The 18,696-nt window shown below is 45.7% G+C and overlaps 2 protein-coding genes across 2 annotated transcripts in view; both read right to left on the minus strand.

The window, feature by feature from the left end:
• MRPS6 (mitochondrial ribosomal protein S6) overlaps positions 1-18,696 on the minus strand; it is a 39,597-nt gene that overhangs the window by 19,809 nt on the left and 1,092 nt on the right. The gene's annotated exons all lie outside the window — the stretch shown is intronic.
• The window catches only part of SLC5A3 (solute carrier family 5 member 3), a 39,324-nt gene that overhangs the window by 19,706 nt on the left and 922 nt on the right, over positions 1-18,696 (minus strand). The window contains exon 2 of the mRNA XM_033518065.1: positions 11,441-13,879. Within this exon, the coding sequence (XP_033373956.1) occupies positions 11,441-13,584 (2,144 nt within the window). The 5' untranslated portion in view covers positions 13,585-13,879. The remainder of the gene's footprint in view (positions 1-11,440; positions 13,880-18,696) is intronic.

Genomic DNA, 18,696 nt, shown 5'->3' on the forward strand with positions numbered 1-18,696 from the left:
GGGGGGGTCGGGCTCTGCTGCCAGGGAACAGGGACAGGAGGAGAGCTCAGGCCTCAGGCTGGGCCAGGGGAGGCTCAGGGTGGGCAGCAGCAGGAATTTGCCCATGGAAAGGGAGCTCAGGCCTTGGCAGGGGCTGCCCAGGGAGCTTTGCAGTGCCCATCCCTGGAGGTGCCCCAGAAATGTGGGTTTGTGGTCCTGAGGACGTGGTTTAAAGGGGAGCCCACCACTGGTGCTGATCCAGGGTTGGACTGGATTGTCTTAAAGTTCTTCTCCAACCTCAGCAATTCTGTGATTGTGGCCTCTCCCTCTCTCCTCCCTGGTCTGTCAGCTCAGCACAATCCCATCCAAGAGCAGAAAGCTGTTCCATGCACAGCTGGGGGTGTCCCAGGATTAAAGCTACAAATGCTCAAAGAACCATCAGAGCAGCACCAACCACCTCGTCCTGAGGGGATGTTGTGTACCAGAGGGAATAAAAATGCTGCCATGGGTTCCATCAGTCCCACAGGACTCACCTGGCAATCAGGAAAGGTACAGAGAAAGGGGAATTGAGAAAAAATTGGAAATCTCTGGTGGCAAAGTGGCTTCAGGCATGACCATCAGCCATAAAGCTCAAAGAACAGCTTGGAGACAAACCAAATGTGGAAATAAAGCCTCTGGGATGCCGATGCCTCTTAAAAAACGAGGAGCCACCCATCTGGAACCAGAGCCGTGTGAAAGGACTCAGCTCCACTGCTCCTTTTTCCATCTCATTCCCCCAAGAAAAGTCCAAGGGATAGAAAATCCAGCACTGGCTACGAAATATGCTTTGTCAACCACCAAAACCTCCTCCAAGAAGAGAGAGAAAAGGATGCAAACACCAAATCCTCAGGAGTTTTAGGGCTAGGAAATTTCTCAAGTTCTTCTGGCCACTTGCTCAGTCCAACAGGAAGCATTTAAAGGCAGTGGGCACATCCCAAATTATAAACAGCAATAACTCCATCCCAATTACTTGATTATCCCTTCAATGTAGCAACAGCAGGATAAAATTATGTCTTTTTTTGGTTGCTCAGCAGTCACAAAAGGTTGGTCTGGGATTATTTACTGAGGTGGAAATCAAAAAAGGCAAAATCCATGTTTAGAAGGAAGCTGCAATTCCAAGCAGCAAAACTAAGGGGAAAAGCCATTTCCTTGCTGTTGTTTACTACTTAATAAAACATTAGAAATTATTAGTGAAAATGATTAAAAACTCTGCAATTACTGTAAAAGCCTCAAGGAGCCAGAACAGCAGCCCCAGGTCGGGAACAAACACTGAGGGCAGGCAGGAAAGACCAAAATCCAGAGAAATGCAGAATTCCAAGGGAACAGAAGATGTGGGAGCTGTGCTGAATCCCACATGAAAATGTGGGAAAAATGGGCTGTGCTGGACCAGGCTGGCTGGAAACTGAGCAATGGAAATGGGAAGACTCTCAACACCTGCCTGGAATTTCAGGGGTGGGGAAGGGATCCCAGACTGGTTTGGGTTGGAGGGACCTCAGAGCCACCCCAGCCATGGCAGGGACCCCTCCCACTGTCCCAGGAGCTCCCAATGTCCAGCCTGGCCTTGGGCACTGCCAGGGATCCAGGGGCAGCCCCAGCTGCTCTGGCAATTCCATCCCAGCCCCTGCCCACCCTGCCAGGGAACAATCCCTGCCCAAGATCCCATCAAATCCTACTCTGAAGCCATTCCCTGGCTCCTGGCCCTGCAGCCCTTGGCCCCAGTCCCTCTCCAGCTCTCCTGGAGCCCCTTCAGGCCCTGCAAGGGGCTCTGAGCTCTCCCTGCAGCTTCTCCTGTCCAGCTGAGCACCCCCAGCTCTCCCAGCCTGGCTCCAGAGGGCTCCAGGAGCAGCTCCATGGCTCCTCTGGGCTCATTCCAACATTTCCAGACCTTTCTTGTCTTGGAGCCCCAGACCTGGATCAATTTAGGGACAGCTGGATGCAGGGACAGAGGTTCCTGTAACTACAACACAATTTTCCCAAGACAGAACAAGGGACAAACAGGAAACCCCAGGTTCTCCTGACCACAACAACCTTTCCATGTTCCCACCCCACACTGAGTGAACACAAAAGCAGGAGAAACTATTCCAGAAACGGCAAATAGGAAGTTACAACAGGCACGTCACCAAAAATAACTTGGGGGGAAGCGATCAAAATGATTTCTGAATTAAAATTAACACCCCACCCTCAAAACAGATTTTAATTTGCATGTGAATGGTGTGTAAGCCAAAGAATCAGATGTGAACACGAAGCCCACAGACCTGGATGCTGAGAAAGCAGCAACTTTTAAACTCAAAGTGATGCCTGAACTCTTCTGTTCTCAAACCCACCTTTCTTCTTCAAAGAATCTAAATTCTATGATGGATCTTTTTAATTTTTAACTCAGCTTTTAGGATCAAAGGAAATTAAAGAAGAAATTAAACTAAAAACTGCAAGTACTCTGTAAATACCAACTCACAGCTAAATTAAAAGGTCAATCCCAACATTGAATTTAATTTATTTCAGAGAGTTGAAAGTCCTGAGAATTTCTAAAAAGAAGCCTAAAAAGGTGCCTTTTAAATCTGAAATAAGCAGCAACCAAATCTTCCATAGTTTAGGGTAATTTCAATGGTTTATTACTAGAAACAGTTGAAAGTAACAATTGGCCACAAGGTCACAGAAGGGTTGGGAGGGATTTTAGGGATCATCCAGAGCCACCCCAGCCATGGCAGGGCCACCTCCCACTGTCCCAGGAGCTCCCAATGTCCAGCCTGGCCTTGGGCACTGCCAGGGATGGGAAATCCTCAACCTTCCAGCAAGAATCAATTCAGAATCAATTAATTAAATTCATTAATTTAATTAATTAAACATTTTCCTTCAAACTGCAGAAACTCTTCTACCAACCACAACACATTGCAGTAAAGGCTTCATTGGAACTCTGCAGAATTCTCCTGATCAGAAACTCGCTGAGAAAGATCCCCAGAAGCCCAAGTTGTGTCCCAGCCACGGCTTCCTGATGTGGATACATTTCATCAGGTTCACTTTGTGTGTTCATTAGAATTAAGAGTGGAAAGGAAAAAGAATGAAATCCAAACAAAACCAGAGCTGGAGGGAACATCTCCCCTTCTTCCTCCTTCTTCCCTGCTTTTCCAGCCTGGGCACGACACCTCAGGGGCTGCGATGTCCCCGTGGTCACTCGGGGTCCCTGCCCAGCTCTGGAAAGAGCTGGAGTGGCAGCTCAGCCAATTTCCCAGAGTTGTGGAATCCTGGAATTCCTGGTGCTGGAAAAGCCCTCCCAGCCCAGGGAGTCCCAGCTGTGACCTGTCCCCACCTTGTCCCCAGCCCAGAGCCCTGAGTGCCACGTCCAGCCCTTCCTTGGGCACCTCCAGGGATGGGCACTGCAAAGCTCCCTGGGCAGCCCCTGCCAAGGCCTGAGCTCCCTTTCCATGGGCAAATTCCTGCTGCTGCCCACCCTGAGCCTCCCCTGGCCCAGCCTGAGGCCTGAGCTCTCCTCCTGTCCCTGTTCCCTGGCAGCAGAGCCCGACCCCCCCGGCTGTCCCCTCCTGCCAGGGACTTGTGCAGAGCCACAAGGGCCCCCTGAGCCTCCTTTGCTCCAGGCTCAGCCCCTTTCCCAGCTCCCTCAGCCCCTCCTGGGGCTCCAGCCCCTTCCCAGCTCCGTTCCCTGCCCTGGACACGCTCCAGCCCCTCCAGGGCTCTCCTGCACCAGCCACAACTGGAGCCAGCCCTGGAGGGGCCTCTCAGAGCCAGCACAGAGGGACAATCCCTGCCCTGCTCCTGCTGGACACACAATTCCTCACCCAGCCCAGGGTGGTCTTGCCCCACCCAGACTGGTCTAAGCCATCTCTCCCTTCTATGAGAGGAATTCTCATGGATCAGATCTGGCTCTGGACACGCAGCTCTTCCACCCATCCTGCACTTCCTCACTGCTGCCCAAGGACCACAAGTCAGGACAAAGACTGTGAATAAAAACCCTTCCAGAAGCACATTTTGAGGAGCACAACTGTAATTTTTAAATCCTCCCACTTTTGTAGAACACAAGCATCCTTGGCTGTGGAGCAGAAGAAGGTTTAAGGTGGAAGTCACAATGTTTTCACCAGGTGAAGAGGGACTTTGCCAATTCCTTGCTCCAATTCTGCCAGGTACATCCTGGGATACACGATACCTCACAAACAGGTAAATATTAAAAATCACTGCTGATGAAGGGTTATAAACACCATAAACTGAATTATCTTCAATCACTCCACCAACACCTCAAAAACAAAGCCCAAAACACCCAAAGAGCAAATCCCTGCGTAGAACCTGACTGAAACGAAAAGCTCCAGAGGTGAAACCTCCGGGCTCGTTCCCTTTCCCAGCACCAGAACATCCACAGGGAAAGTGGGGCAGCCACATCCCAGGAATTCCCTGCAGGAAAAAGGACTCATTGCCACCATCTCCATGGGATTTTTCATGTGAATCCTGCCCAGATCCCACCTGGGCCAGGCCCCCACACCCAGAGGAGCCTGAAATGCCCAAGAGGAGGAAATTGGGGAGTGAGGCTCGGCCAACACAAACAGAACCAGCTGGTGACAAAGAGACTGCTTGAACCTCTTTGAGAATCACTGACCTGGAAAGCTGCTCGCTGAGTAAACACCTAATAAACTAATTACAGAACCAGTTAATTAATAGTTAACTCATGAAAACGCTCCCTGTTGGAAATCACCAATCCAAACCAGGTTTGTAAGGCAGGAAAATGCTTATTTTTATCCCAAATCCAAAGTTGCCGCTTGTAAAATGTTTCTTATCAGCCCCTTGAAACAAACAAACAGCAAAATTTCCATTTTTCTTTTATACCACAGCAGCAAGAGAAGAGAATAAATGAAAAATCTGGGTAAATTCATTTTCTCTGCAGCTGCAATCGTGGGTTTAACAGCCTTGCCACAGGTTTTGCCAACATCCAAAGGAACGTGAAATCCCAATTTAACACCAGGCCTTGCTGAACCAGCAACACTGGACATGGAATTCTTGACTCCCACCACCATTCCCAAGTTCATCACGTCCTCATGGATGAGGAGAAGGAAGTGGGAGATTCAGGGCTCTGCTCACAGAATGTGCTGATGTTTTAACTCCAGAATCAATAAGAAGGTGCTGGTCCCACTCAAGAACTGCTTAAGCAGCAGCTGAACAGGATAATTAAAGATAAAACAGTAAAAAAATGAATTTTGCACAATATCCAAGCAGATTCCTCAGCTAAAGGAAGGGATTCACCCTTGTATGCAATACAAGTGTATTTATTATAGTGCCCTGAGCCCAGCCCAGCCCAGTCCCACCTCCCAAAACCAGTGACCCAAACTCAGGATCTGCCACCCTCAAATTCTCCTTGCAATTTCCAAGAACCCAGTTTGCCTTTGGAATAACCAGGAAAAGCTGGAATCATCTTTATCTACAGGGACCCAGGGCTTACTGAAAGTAAAATATTCCAAAACAGCTCCACAAATCTCTGTTTTGGGTGTTTTTTTTGTTTTGTTTTGTTGTGTTTTGTTTGTTGTTTTTTTTTTTTCTTTCTCTATTTTTATTGAAACTTTGTACAGAAGTTTGAAACATTTCCATACAATACTTTGAGACAGGACAAAATGCCATGGTAAAGGAATGTAAACTGCAAGAAACACAGTCTGAAATTATCCAAATACTCTCTAATAAGAGTTTTAGTTTGAAGACTAATGCAGGAGGCAAAATAATATGCATACAGTATACAAAGAACAGTATACACAGGGCCAGCAATGCTAACTATGAAAATTTTGCATCAGATTTACTTCAAAGATTGATAGCAATATGATAATTCTATACACTAGACCAAAATTAATTTATCATACATCGTTTCTATGACAAAAAAGCTTGTCATTAAGGACAGTAGCAACTTACAATATAATTAAGCTGTATTAATCTCATTAACACTTCTAAATCTATATTCCTACTACAGTAAAGGTTTTTTTTTTGTGGTTTTTTTTTGTTTTCAGCATATTGTCTTATAAGATCTTAACAGACCTTTAAATAACACTTTACCAAAAGAGACCTGGATCCATTATAGTGATCTTATCTACATGCCCATTTGGCTTATTTCCAAAAAAACAACCAAGGGACAAGGAAAAAGGCAGGTTTCAAATGCTATATGATATCATTTGGTTTTGGTCTGAAATGTATTTTAGAGAGTTTTTAAAAAAAAAACCAACAGAAAAAAGGCAGTTCATTAACTGGTATTTTATATAAAATCTGCAGAAAAATACAACAGCAACAAAACCCAAAAATACTTCACAGATATCTAAAAAAACATTATTTTTTTTTTTCTCAGAGATACAAGGTAAAGCAGCATCACTTTGACACTGTGCTTTAAAAAAGAAGATGATGAATGAAGAGACTGCTCGAGTGAGATTAGAAAATTTTGCTTTCTTCTTGAAGAAGACTACTAACATTTTGCACAGCAACTATTTTTATAACCACCTCATTTTAAAAGCGTGAATTCCTAGACACAGAATTGTCATTTCATTGCCGCCAGTTTTGCTCAAAGTGTCTGACTTTACACAGTGGAACTGAGAATGCCAAGTGTCACCAGATGTCACGATACCATGAGTTCAAGATTGGAACAGAAGTGAAGCAAATGCCTTGAAACCAACAGCAGGAAAAGGAATCGAAGAGAAAGTGTTTTGTAAACAAAACAAAAGCACTTTGCAAAATAAAATTTAAAAAAAAAAAAAACAAAAAAAGAAATCAAGAGTTCAGAGATCTCACAGTGAAATCAGAAATTCTAATTATATATGTTTTACATTCTAGGACTACTCTTTACCTTAGGCCAATTAAAGCACATTAAACCATTTAATTATATACAAACATTTTCTTTAAAAAAACAACAACAAAAAAAATTAAAACATTGCACAGAAGTCTGCTTTTAACATCACATAACAAGGTTAGTTTTATTTTCAAAACAATTACATTTAAGGGCACAGAACATACAGAATACCAAATTAACAGATGAGTAATTTTGCTTCTCTGTACATGCTAAATCCAAAGATTTCCTTGAGAAAGCTGGAGCTTGGCAACTCCAGCCTCTTCCATGTCTCCTGTTCTCTGAAAGGGAGCAATTCCCAACACCTCCTCTATCTCAGGATTTAAAAAAATAGATATATAAAAAAAATAAAGCTGTTTTAAAGTTGTAAGCATCTCTTAAGTGCTGGCAGAGCTCCCTGGGTGGCTCTGCCCCCTCCACTGTAACCTCATGGAAATAAATCCTTTTCTCTCCTGGATTACAGGGCTCATGACTCTCATCAGAAGTCTCATCCTGGCCCTTCTGGGATCAGGGAACACACAAGTGGAGAAGTAAAAAATACACAATATAAGGAATATACTGAAGGCCATTTTTTATTTCTTACAATCTCGCACTGTTTCCTTTCCCTAAAAGCTAATCAGGAAAAAAAAATATATTAAAAATAAAAATTAAACAACAAAAAAAAACCAACCCTCTAAACTTTGGCAGAGAATAGCATCAAATCAGTCATTTAAAAAAACTTAAATAAAAACAGTCTCCCAAAGTGTACTATTAAACTCTCAAAAAGCCTCTATTTTTTTTTTTTAAATTTCTTTTTTTTTTTTTCCTTCTTTTTTAAATAAAAGGCTTCTACCATTTCCAGGAGCAAAACTCAAATATCTTACCTTAAAAAATAAGTTAAGGGAAATAAGAAGAAGAAAAAAAAAAAAGCTGTCATTCCAAACTCAGTTTTCCAAGACTTGTCACCCTAAAAGCTCAAGGTGATAATAAATAAACCCATTGCTGCAAGACAGAAGCACACCCAGCCCCACCCAGGAGGAGGAGACCAGGCAATAAAATTCATGGAACTGACTGTCCATGGTGGGAAACACTCTGTGATTCTGCTGCACCAAAAAACGGGTGTTTAACCCCAAAAATCATCAATTTCCCCCCTCAGCAAAGGCTTGTTTACGCTATAAAAAAAAATCCCTTCTCTTTACACAAAGTCCTTCTTGCTTGGAACCTCGGAAATGTCTTTATTTCATTATAAAGGCCTTTTATTAAGTGGTTTTATGCAGCAAAGAACATCAGCAACTTCCAGCACCTCGACGACGAGGCTGGAGAGGAGCGCGCGAAACACCCGAAGAGAAAAAGCGCTGGAGAAAGAAATTTCCTTAAAAGCTCCACAAAACCAGCTCCAAAGATGGGGTGGGGAGGCAAATTAATAATTCATGATGACCCTGCCTGTCAATTAGCAGTGTGATTAACGTGGCAGCTCGTTAGTGTAGCACAAGGGTGAGCGAATGAAGGGGGAGACGGAACTCCGCGGTGCGCTCCTGACGGACTGGACTCCCTCCCACAGCCCAGGATGATTTCCCCGTGGGTCTGACCCAGCAGGACATTGGGATTCTGCCTGTCAACTCTTCCAAGCGTCCACTCTGAGGAGCAGATGACTCGGGGAAGGGACAGAGGGATGGAAGGAGCAGGGAGAAGCCGCTGGAAGCGCCTCCTCCGGCCGTGCCCGCCCGCGTAAGGCACCCTGGGGAACAGCACAGGGGGCGATGGGGCCGAGCCAAGGGGTCCCTGAGCTAACCTGGATTCCCAGGTGGTGGCAAAGAGCTGGACATGGAGGGCAAGGAGGAGCAGCCTGGAAAATCCCAGTGCCAGCCGCTGCTCCCAATTCCAAAGGGACACGAGTCTCCTTCCCTGCGCCAGATCGGGAGTTTGAGCCGCGTCCCGGCCTTGTCAAGAGGATATTGTTGGACTCAGAATTTATCTTTACCCTCTACAAGTTGTTTTTCATCCCACTGTGACTGAACGTTGCCCTAAATGATCTTATCCTGGATGGAAATCATTGCCTACATTTTACATCAAACCATCCTTCACAGCTCAGCCCACTAATGAAGCGACTCGAGATGCCATTAATTTCACACACCAGGATTTCACCCTTAAATAGGATTTGAAATGTTTTCCCAAAGCAAGCCGTGGCTACACAAATTGTAACAAAATGTGTCTTTTCCCACTGGTAGCAACATCAACACCAAGTGTGGTGACTCCTCTCTACAAATATTGCAACAACACTCAAAGTTTTCCACTTTGGAGTAGTTCTACTTCCCAGCAGCAACAACTAAACCAAGTGGAGAAAAGCGCAGCAGCTCAGCCTCTGCTCGAAGTTTTGGAATGAATGAGATTTAATCGATATAAAAACACCACCAAAGCAAACAAAACCAGCCCAAAAATAGAAGTGAATCCTTTTATCTGAAAATATGTGTTGTAAATTATCTACTAAAAGCCATGAGGATGGCACCACTGAAAAAGCAAACTTTCTCCAGCAGTCAAAGGCAGGATTGACCCAAATTTCATCTCTACAACACGATTCCCCCCACAGGAATTGGTTCTTGTTTGTGTGCCAAGGAAATGGTGCTGGACCCCTGAACTGCTTTAGGTGAGCGCTCACAATGGTCCCTCAGCCCCATTTTGGCCCAGCCACTTCGTGCTCTCCTGAATGAGCTCAGGAGCAAAGAAAACTGGAGGAATTATTTCCTTGGAAAGCCTGGATATGAGCACTGTGCCCTGGAGAGGGAAGGAGTTCAGCACTGGGGGGCTCTGCTCCTAAAACCAGGAGCCAGCTTGGCTTGGGGAAGGATGAGAGCTCCAACCTGCTGCACACACACCCTCCACACCTGGGAACTGCTCATCCCTGCCTGGCCACTCATCCTTCAGCAGGAAAGATCCTCTGGATCTGGAGACCTACAAATAGCTGTGACTGCCTGGGAAGAATTCAGGTTTTTGGAAAAATCCCGAGGACAGGACAGACCTCAATTGCCGACACAGATTTTGGCTGCGCGCGTTCTCCTGACACCGAATCCCTCGGGATCGTTCTGAGGAGGGAGGGAGTGAGGGAATGAGGGAATTTCTTCACACAAAGGTCACTCATGGGAAGGGGCTGCCCAGGGAGGGGGTGAAGTGCCCAGCCCTGGAGGTGTCCAAGGAATGTGGCGCTCTGGGCTGGGTGAAGAGGTGGGGATTGGGCAGAGCTGGAATTCAATGACCAAGGAGGGCTTTTCCAAGCTCAGGAATTGTGGGATTCCTCAAAAAACAAAAAGAAAGTTTGAGACGGTGAAAGGAGAAGTGGGAGAAGACGTGGGGCAAAAGGACTCTGGAAAACAAGGAGCACTTTCACCTCTCTCCCCCATCTCCCCTTCCTTGCCTTCTCAGCCCTTCTCCCCCTGCAGCATCTGGGATTCCTCCCAGACACAGCAGAAAAAACCATTCTGCAGGGTGAAAAACAGTTTTTCACGCAAAGCCTCGTGTTTCTCTTTTTCCCATGTGGTAGAACCTACATACAGAGTTTTCCCTGAAGAAGAAACTAATCCTAATGATGTCCTAAAGGTTCAGAGGCTGGAGAGCTGAATTAATCTTTTCGGCCATTTACTGAAATTCGAGAAATTCCACTCAAACCTGAGGAAAAATTTCTTTCCCTGGAGGTGGTAAAGCCCTGCAACTGCTGCCCAGGGACACCCCAAAACCACCCTAAAAATTCTGGGGTTCATCTATTTCAATATATTACAAACCCCACAGAAAGAATATTTTTTTTTTCTCCTCCTCCATTGACAGTTTGTCATCTCCAGGCTTGTTTTTGTTTTAGTTTTTTCCTCTTTTTTAAATACAGAAGCTTTTCAGTAATGGAATTTACAGTGGATAAAAAAATCAAAAGACAAAAACTTCCTTACAAAGAATAAAAAAAAACAAAAAGGAAAGCAGAAAGCTGTAAGAGCTATCCTGTTTTAAGTGCTATAAAATGAGACAAAACAGTTTCCTGTTCTTGCCAGAAGAAAAATGAGAAAACTAAAGAAAAAAAAAAAAAGAAAAAAAGATAGAAAGCAGTGAGTGCAATTAAAAAGTGCTAAGTTGGCCAAGGTAATACAGTTATTTTATAAATGTGCATCACAGCTCTGCATTTACAAATCTTTTGACACAGCTTTAATCACTCAGATTTTACACACACTGGTAACTGATTACCTGTTATCTTCACTTAATGCTGACTGAGCTGTAACTGCCTGACTTCAAACACAGCCACCTGCCTGCCTTTGGTATATTTATACACAGAAAAACAAAAGGCTAGTGCTGCAAATGGAAACAACAACAACAACAAAAAAAACCAACCAAAAAAAACCCCAAAACAACGCAAAAGGGAATAAAGAAAAAGCCACCACAGGACAGGTTCTGCTTTCAGCAGAGGGAGGACAACACATTTCAAATGGTCTCGAAATAGGCTAAAGCTGAGTCGATCTTACAATTATAGCGTAAACAATGCCTGGGTTGTGGTTATGTTGTTTGAAAAGAAAAGAAAAACCAAAAAACCTCCAGAGACCTGTATCAACTTCTGTATGTTTAAGCCATACCCTTAAAAGTTCACTATTCACTCACAAAGAGAAGTAGACAAACATGAAGATTCCAAGCGAACAGACACAGACCAGTCCGGTATTTAGTAATAGTTTAACTTTTGGAGTCTCTTCCAGCATTTGTAAACAAACAGTCTCTTCCTCAACCTCCCGAACCACTCTCTTGTTTACGTTTTTACTTTTAAAGCCACAGAACCAATCTATGAATTTCAAATGTCTCTCCCTGTCGTCAGTCCCCTCCTCCTCCTCGTGCTTTTTCTCCCCCATCAGGGCCGCCTGTCCGTTGGAGTAACAATCCACGGGCGTCTCCACCTCGGAGTGGCTCACCGAGATCACCGGGTTGCTGTCATCCCTGCACGTCACCAGGAGGTTGATGTCCTCCGGCTTCACGTTTTTAATGTTCTCCTCTGACTTCCCGTTGGGAATGATGTGGTTGGCGTTCTCGTTGCACTTGAGGATGCTTTTCTCCTGCGCCTGGTACAGCTCCCCCTTGCCGGCGCTCTCCGGCGCGCCGCGCTTCCTCAGGGCCCAGAACGTGGTGGTCCGGACCTGCTCCTTGGTGGGCGGCGGCGTGAGCAGGCTCACCACGACCGTCACGGCCCCGGTGATCCAGAACAGGGCCGTGGCCACGTACATGTAATGGATGTTCTTGATGAAGCCGGGCCTGGTGTCCGGCTGGTCGCACTCGGGAGCGCGGTAGAAGAAGGCCAGGACCAGCCGGATGGCGCCCAGGACAAAGCCGGCCATGCCGCCGTAGAAAGCCCCCTGCTCGTTGCAACGCTTCCAGAAGATGGCCATGAGGAACAGGGCGGCCACCGGCGGGGTCAGGTAATCCGCCACCTCCTGGATGTACAGGTACATCTGCCCGCCCTGCATCTCCACGATGATGGGCACCCAGGCGATGCTGATCACCACCATGAAGGCCACGAAGATCCTGCCCACGATCATCAGCTCCCGGGAGGTCGCGCTCTTCCGGATCAGCTTGTAGACGTCGAGCGTGAAGATGGTGCTGGCGCTGTTGAAGATGGAGTCCAGGTCGCTCATCAGGGCGGCGATCATCACGGCCATCATGAGCCCGCGCAGCCCCACGGGCACCAGGTTCATCACCAGGCGCGGGTAGGCGATGTTGGAGCAGCCGGCCCTGCTCCCGCACACCTGGAAGCAGTGCTCGGGGTTGATGCAGGCGATGTCATCCACAAACAGGATGCGGGAGATCATCCCCGGCACCACGATGATGAACATGGGCAGCAGCTTCAAGAAGCCGGCCATGAGGGTGGAGCCTTTGGCATGAGCGATGTTTTTGGCGGCCAGAACTCTCTGCACTATGACTTGGTCGGCGCACCAGTACCACACCGAGGCCGGGGTCTGTCCCAGCAGAAATCCGGGCCAGGGAATGTCTTCATCCGTCGGCTCGCGCAGCATTTTGAGAGAGTCGGGCTTTGGATTGACGTTGCAGGAGTTGGCGTTGGAGATGTTGTAGGTTAGGAGGATGGAGGTGATGTTTGGTGACGCCAACATGTACCTCCTTTTCACTTCTTCAAACCCACCGACCTCCATGAGGCTTATGATCATGAGTGTGAGGGCCCCGACGATCATAAGCAGCGCTTGGAGGGTGTCCGTGTAGATGACGGCCACCAGCCCTCCGGTCACAGTCAGCAGCGCCGTCATTCCGATCAGCAGGATCACCGACAGGTACAGGTTCCACCCTAGGGACTCTTGGATAAAAAGCGCCCCTGAATACAAGTCAACCGAGAGTTTGGTGAAGATATAAAGAATTAGAGACAACGCTGCAAAATAGATTTGAATCCTATGCCCTCCGAACCGCTTGGACAAGTATTCGGGCATGGTGTACACTCCCGACCGGATGTAGACTGGCACGAAGACCCATCCCAAAAGCTGCAAAAGCATTAAGGCGTTGAACTCCCACGCGCCTACGGCGAATCCGCTCGCCGCTCCAGATCCTGCGAGCCCAATGAAATGTTCACTTCCAATATTGCTCACAAACAACGAGGCCCCGATAGCTACCCAGGTCATAGAACGCCCTGCCAAAAAGTAGCCACTGACGGTGCTCCGATTGTTTTTCCACATGGCAAAGAAACCTATGCACATTACAAGCACGAAGTACAGGGCCACAATGGCAATGTCTGCTGGCTCCAAAGAAGCCCTCATTTTGTAACCAAAAAGCCTTCGCTGACGTCCACTTCTCGCCCCCCAGCCAACGTCTCTTAAGCACCACGTGAAACCAGTTTTAACCAAAATCAACACAGCGGGTCAAATTCTTTGTCCCTTGGTTTGCTGTCCTGATGCTGGTGGCAGTGGTACATTTACTTTTCTCCGCTTCTCAAATTTGGGAACTTAGCACGCACTTTTAATCCACATTCCACAAGAGCATCAGCCTTAACTCAGTTGATGTAGGAGAAATTCTTAGTTGCAGCTAAGTTTAGTGAGGCCTACTGTACCAACCCTGCAAGGCAGCAAAGACAAAAGACAAAGATTGAATTAGAGAGGAATTTCATGAAGTAATGAGAAAAAATTTGAAGTGTAGTAAAACAAATCACTCAACACCACAGATTTTTCCCCCTTTATATTTCCTGCAATCCATAAAAGACATCATTCAATATTTGTAGGGCTAAGTGGTAAAAGAAGTCAACTTTACAAGTCAACTTCAATGGTTACAGGTACCTTCAGAGACGCAGCGATTCGGGAGGATTGACCGACCCAAATTCCCCAGAACACGGCAAACAACAAAAAACATGTTTTCTTTTTCTTTACTCCAGTGTCTCACAAAGTCTCCTTCTCAAGCCACTAACCAGATCTTCCTCTTTCAAGCAATCTTGGGAAAATAAAATTAAAATAATCCAATAACAATGGCTATGGAGCCCAAACCTGGCTCAGCGTTTCCTGCACTGCATCCCCCAGATCCTGGGAGATCCTGGCACCACAGGAATGCACTTGAGGCACCAGCTGGCTTCTAGAAAAATCAAAGTGGGGTCACAGCACAGTCAAAAAACAACACCCATTCCAAATTGGCTGGAGAATCAAGGTTATTGCACAGGCTTTGAGGTGAATTTGCTCCTGTCTAGGGTACAGATAATCACAGTTATTTTTCACTTGGAAAGCTCTCCATACACATCCACGTGATCCAAGGGGTGAAACATCCCATTCCAGCAAGTGGCAGAAGCAAAACCCCGCCTGATTTCCCACTTCACAGCCAGTAAAACACATACCCACACCTGGGGTTTTGTGGGAGCACCAGAGGCACGGGAAGGAGCACTGGGTGGATTCTGGCAGCAGTCACAGCTGGAAGGATAGCAGGAAATGCCTTTCCCAGCATCCATTCCCAGCCCAGCATGGACAGGTGGAAGGCACAGTCAAAACTTTCCCTATCGCCCTCTTCCCGAATTCCCAATCTCACCTGACAGCTCCCAAACATGGCAGGAAACAAAACTCGTTTTGGCAAGCAGGGCTGGAGCGCTGGGCATGGAGGGAAGGGGACAATAAAGACTTGGTGGCAGAGGAAGGGGCACTGAGGAGCTCCATGGTGGCTCCCTCGTGGATTTGGGATGTGCTCCCATCTCCTGTTCATGCCTTGGGAGGTACCACGGAATCACGGAATGCTGTGTGATGGAGGGACCTTAAACCCCTTCCAGTGCCACCCCTGCCATGGGCAGGGACATCTTCCACTGTCCCAGGCTGCTCCAAGCTCATCCCAAAACTGGGAAAAAACAAATTTCCCACCTTAGGGATCTTTTTCCCCATTTTTTCCTCTCCTAATGTGTGGAAAATCCCAGAGTCCCACTCCAGCTCTTCCACTGACAAGTGTCACCACTTTTCACTGCCTCAGCATCTGCTCAGGGATCCGTGGCATTGCTCACAAGTGGGATAAAACTGAGCAGGATTTTCCCTCTTTTTTTTTTTCCCCTGGATTTAGGCACCCTGATATGATTCTCCTGATATTATAATGAGGTCATGTCCCACTGCTTATTTTGTAGGATACATTCAGGGATATTTTTCCAAAATAATGCAGTTTTCCTATAAATGTAAAAAATGAGAATTGAAATAAATTTTTACTATGAAACTTTAGGAAGAGAAGTGATGCAAATAATTTAGTTATAAAAATGGGAATCATGGAATGCTTTGGGATGGAAGGGATTTTAAGGATCATCCATTCCCAGCCCTGCCATGTCAGGGACACCTCCCACTGTCCCAGGAGCTCCCAATGTCCAGCCTGGCCTTGGACACTGCCAGGGATCCAGGGGCAGCCCCAGCTGCTCTGGCAATTCCATCCCAGCCTCTACCAACCCAAACCAAACTTCAAATGGGTTTAGGGGGAGCAGGACACTGGATTCTCCCATTTCCTACACCCAATGGCCATGGGAAGGGAAGACCAAAGCAAAGAACAGCTTTAGTCCAAAGATGAGCGCACAATCCTTTAGTAGCAATAATGAGATTATTACAGAAGGTGAGGAACAGGGTCTGACTCCCCTTCTCTTCCCCAGCCACTGGTAAATGCACAAGAAAACCAACATTGGGTCTTTTTTCTGGCCATAAAATCTCACAAGTCCTACAAGCATCAGCTCCAGGCACCTCTTCCCAATTCAATCTCCGAACGAGGCTGAAGCTCCCACTGCCCCATTAATTAATAATTAGTACAAACAGCCTGATAGCAGATTCTAATATCTGGTTGGTTTCTTGTTTACATCCCTGCCATATATTGGGTTTGTTTAAAGGGTCAATAAAACCATTTTGAATTCCAGGAGAGTTAAGGTTGAAAATGCACATGTTGTGTAGAAAGCAGCAATGGTGCTGAGGTAAAAAACTCCTCAGAGATTTTAAAAATAGCTCCCAGCAAGCCACAACTTCAACCTTAAGGAGAACTCCACCATTGTGTCATTTGTATGGTCCAGCTGTTTTTCAAGAGAAAAATAAAACATAAAAATAAAAATAATAAGGGTTCCCCCCCAGCACCACAAACCCACTTGAGAATAGAGATATTCCTTCTGCTGGAATTACAGCCAATAATGAGAGACTAAGGAGACATGGCACAAAACGGACTGATTACAGCACTGGGCTAAATTTATCATTCCTCAGAAGCCTCAAACCACAGATGTATTTTCAATTCTTCCACAGAAGAATTCACATTTCTCCCCACCCGCAAATACAGGAGTAGTTAAATGGTCTAATAGCTTAATCCAACCCAAAATTATAAACACTTCACATCAGATGACGCAATCAGAGCCAAGTTTAATGGACTATTCTTAGTTTTAAGCACTTTGGAGCAACACTTTAATAGTGTTGTGTCTTTTGCTGTATTCAGCTAATTTTTCAACTACATTATGCTTATACCAAAACATATATTTGAAGGGAAAGGGAAGAAGAGATTTTACTGAGATAAGACAAAAAAAGAAAATCTCCTATACAGAACACCAGAAGAACAGCCAGGTAAGGAAATGGTAATAATTAATATTTTTAATGTTCTGTTGTTCTTCTCATTACTAAGAAATATTTGAGTTCATCCCCCACTGTCTTCCCTGTAAATTCCTCAGTGACCTGTCAGAAATATCCTATAGAGCAATACAGAAAAATTACAAAAATATCTGTTAAAATGAATTCATTTTGATACCAGAAGTATCCAGAGTGTTTCTATAAACAGGGAATTAACAGAGAAGCTGTGGCTACCCCCGGATCCCTGGGAATGTCCAAGGCCAGGCTGGATGAGGCTTGGATCCACCTGGGATAATGGAAGGTGTCCCTGCCCTGAGGGTGGGACTGGATGGGCTTTAAGGTGCCTGGGAATCCAAACCTTTTGGAATTCCAGGATCCAGACTCCCTGACAAGTCTGTCAGTATTAGATGCAGCTGCCCTCAAATAAATTGTGGCATTCCTCAATTAAGTCACTTCAGCTCCAAGGGGCTCATTCCAACCAAAATAAACAACATGTGAAGTTCCTGGAGCGTTTTCCACAGGGAAGATGCAGCCAGACCACCTGAAATACCAAATTTCAGAGAGCTGAACTCTGCTTTTTGTCACCAACACCTGAGGGTTTCTGTGCAGGGCTCGGTTTGCCCGAGCTGGAAGGTGGAAAGTTTTCAGCAGCCACCACAAATTTGCTGCACTGTCACTAAATTACTCAAGTAGCTTCTTGTACCAGTTTTCTTAGACCTAATTCCAAAATAACCCTGGAACTTTTCTTCATTAGGAAAATGAGACTCGTCCCTCTGAACTTTCAGCAAGTTCTGACCTCAAGTCTTACAAAGGACTTTTGAGATGCCCCATGTGAGTTTAATCCTGAGTTATTAGAACACTGAACATTGTGACACTGACAGGGAGGGGAAAAAAAAAGAAAAACAAAGGCAGAAAGACAGTGCTGCTGGCCAAGGACTGGGAATTTTCTTCCCTGAGGCTGTTTTCTGGCTGGATCATATCAAAGGCACAAAACAATGTGCTTCCCTCTTGTCTGGAAATAAAGGCTGCAGCTCTGGTGAAACAATTCATATGTCTCTCCAACACCCAGCCTGTTCCTTAAGGGGAAAAAAAAATCCCAAGTAAGTCCCTAAAGAGAGATTTCATAATGTGAAACAGACCCAGGGTGGGATTTTGAGGAGAAATTTGTACCATTGTTCTAAAGGAAAACTTTCTCCACAGTGCTTTTCTAATAAAATGGGTGTTTAAAACATGCCAGAGTCCAACTGCTCCAGCTCTGGAGCCACTGTTTGTTCTCGGCTCCGTCGGCTTTTCGGCAGATGGGAAATTTCTGAGCTGACTTTCCTTTCCTCCTCACCAATCCTGATGTTTGAAGGGTTAATTTTGGGATGTAGATGCCCACCTATCCCACTGTCAGCAAATTCAGTGCTTTGCTCACAGATTTCTGAGTAGTGTTCAGATTATTTCTTGGAAACAACATTTTCCCTCTCCACCTTCAAGCAGGAGTATTTGAAGTTAGAAAAATGCACTTTACCTACTGCACAGCTCTGTTGTGTGGAAGAAATTGCCAGGATCATGGAAAATATTAATTCTGCCACAGAAAAATTAATAAAGAGGAGAAGTTTCATGCTTTGAGTGGGATCTGTACCATGTCAAAGTGTTTCCCAGACTCCTCTCACTCCTGGCTATGGACACACCAGTGAGCTCCTGCCTGTCCACAGTAAACACAGGGCAGCCTCAGGAAAATATCTTTTAGGGAAAAAAAGAAAATAGAAAAGGGCAAAAAAAAAAAGGCAGAAAAAAAAAAGGCAAAAAAAAAAAGGCAGAAAGGAAAAAAGGCAGAAAGGAAAAAAGGCA

Source organism: Parus major, chromosome 1, assembly GCF_001522545.3.
Source record: "Parus major isolate Abel chromosome 1, Parus_major1.1, whole genome shotgun sequence".
In the NCBI taxonomy this organism is placed as follows: Eukaryota; Metazoa; Chordata; class Aves; order Passeriformes; family Paridae; genus Parus; species Parus major.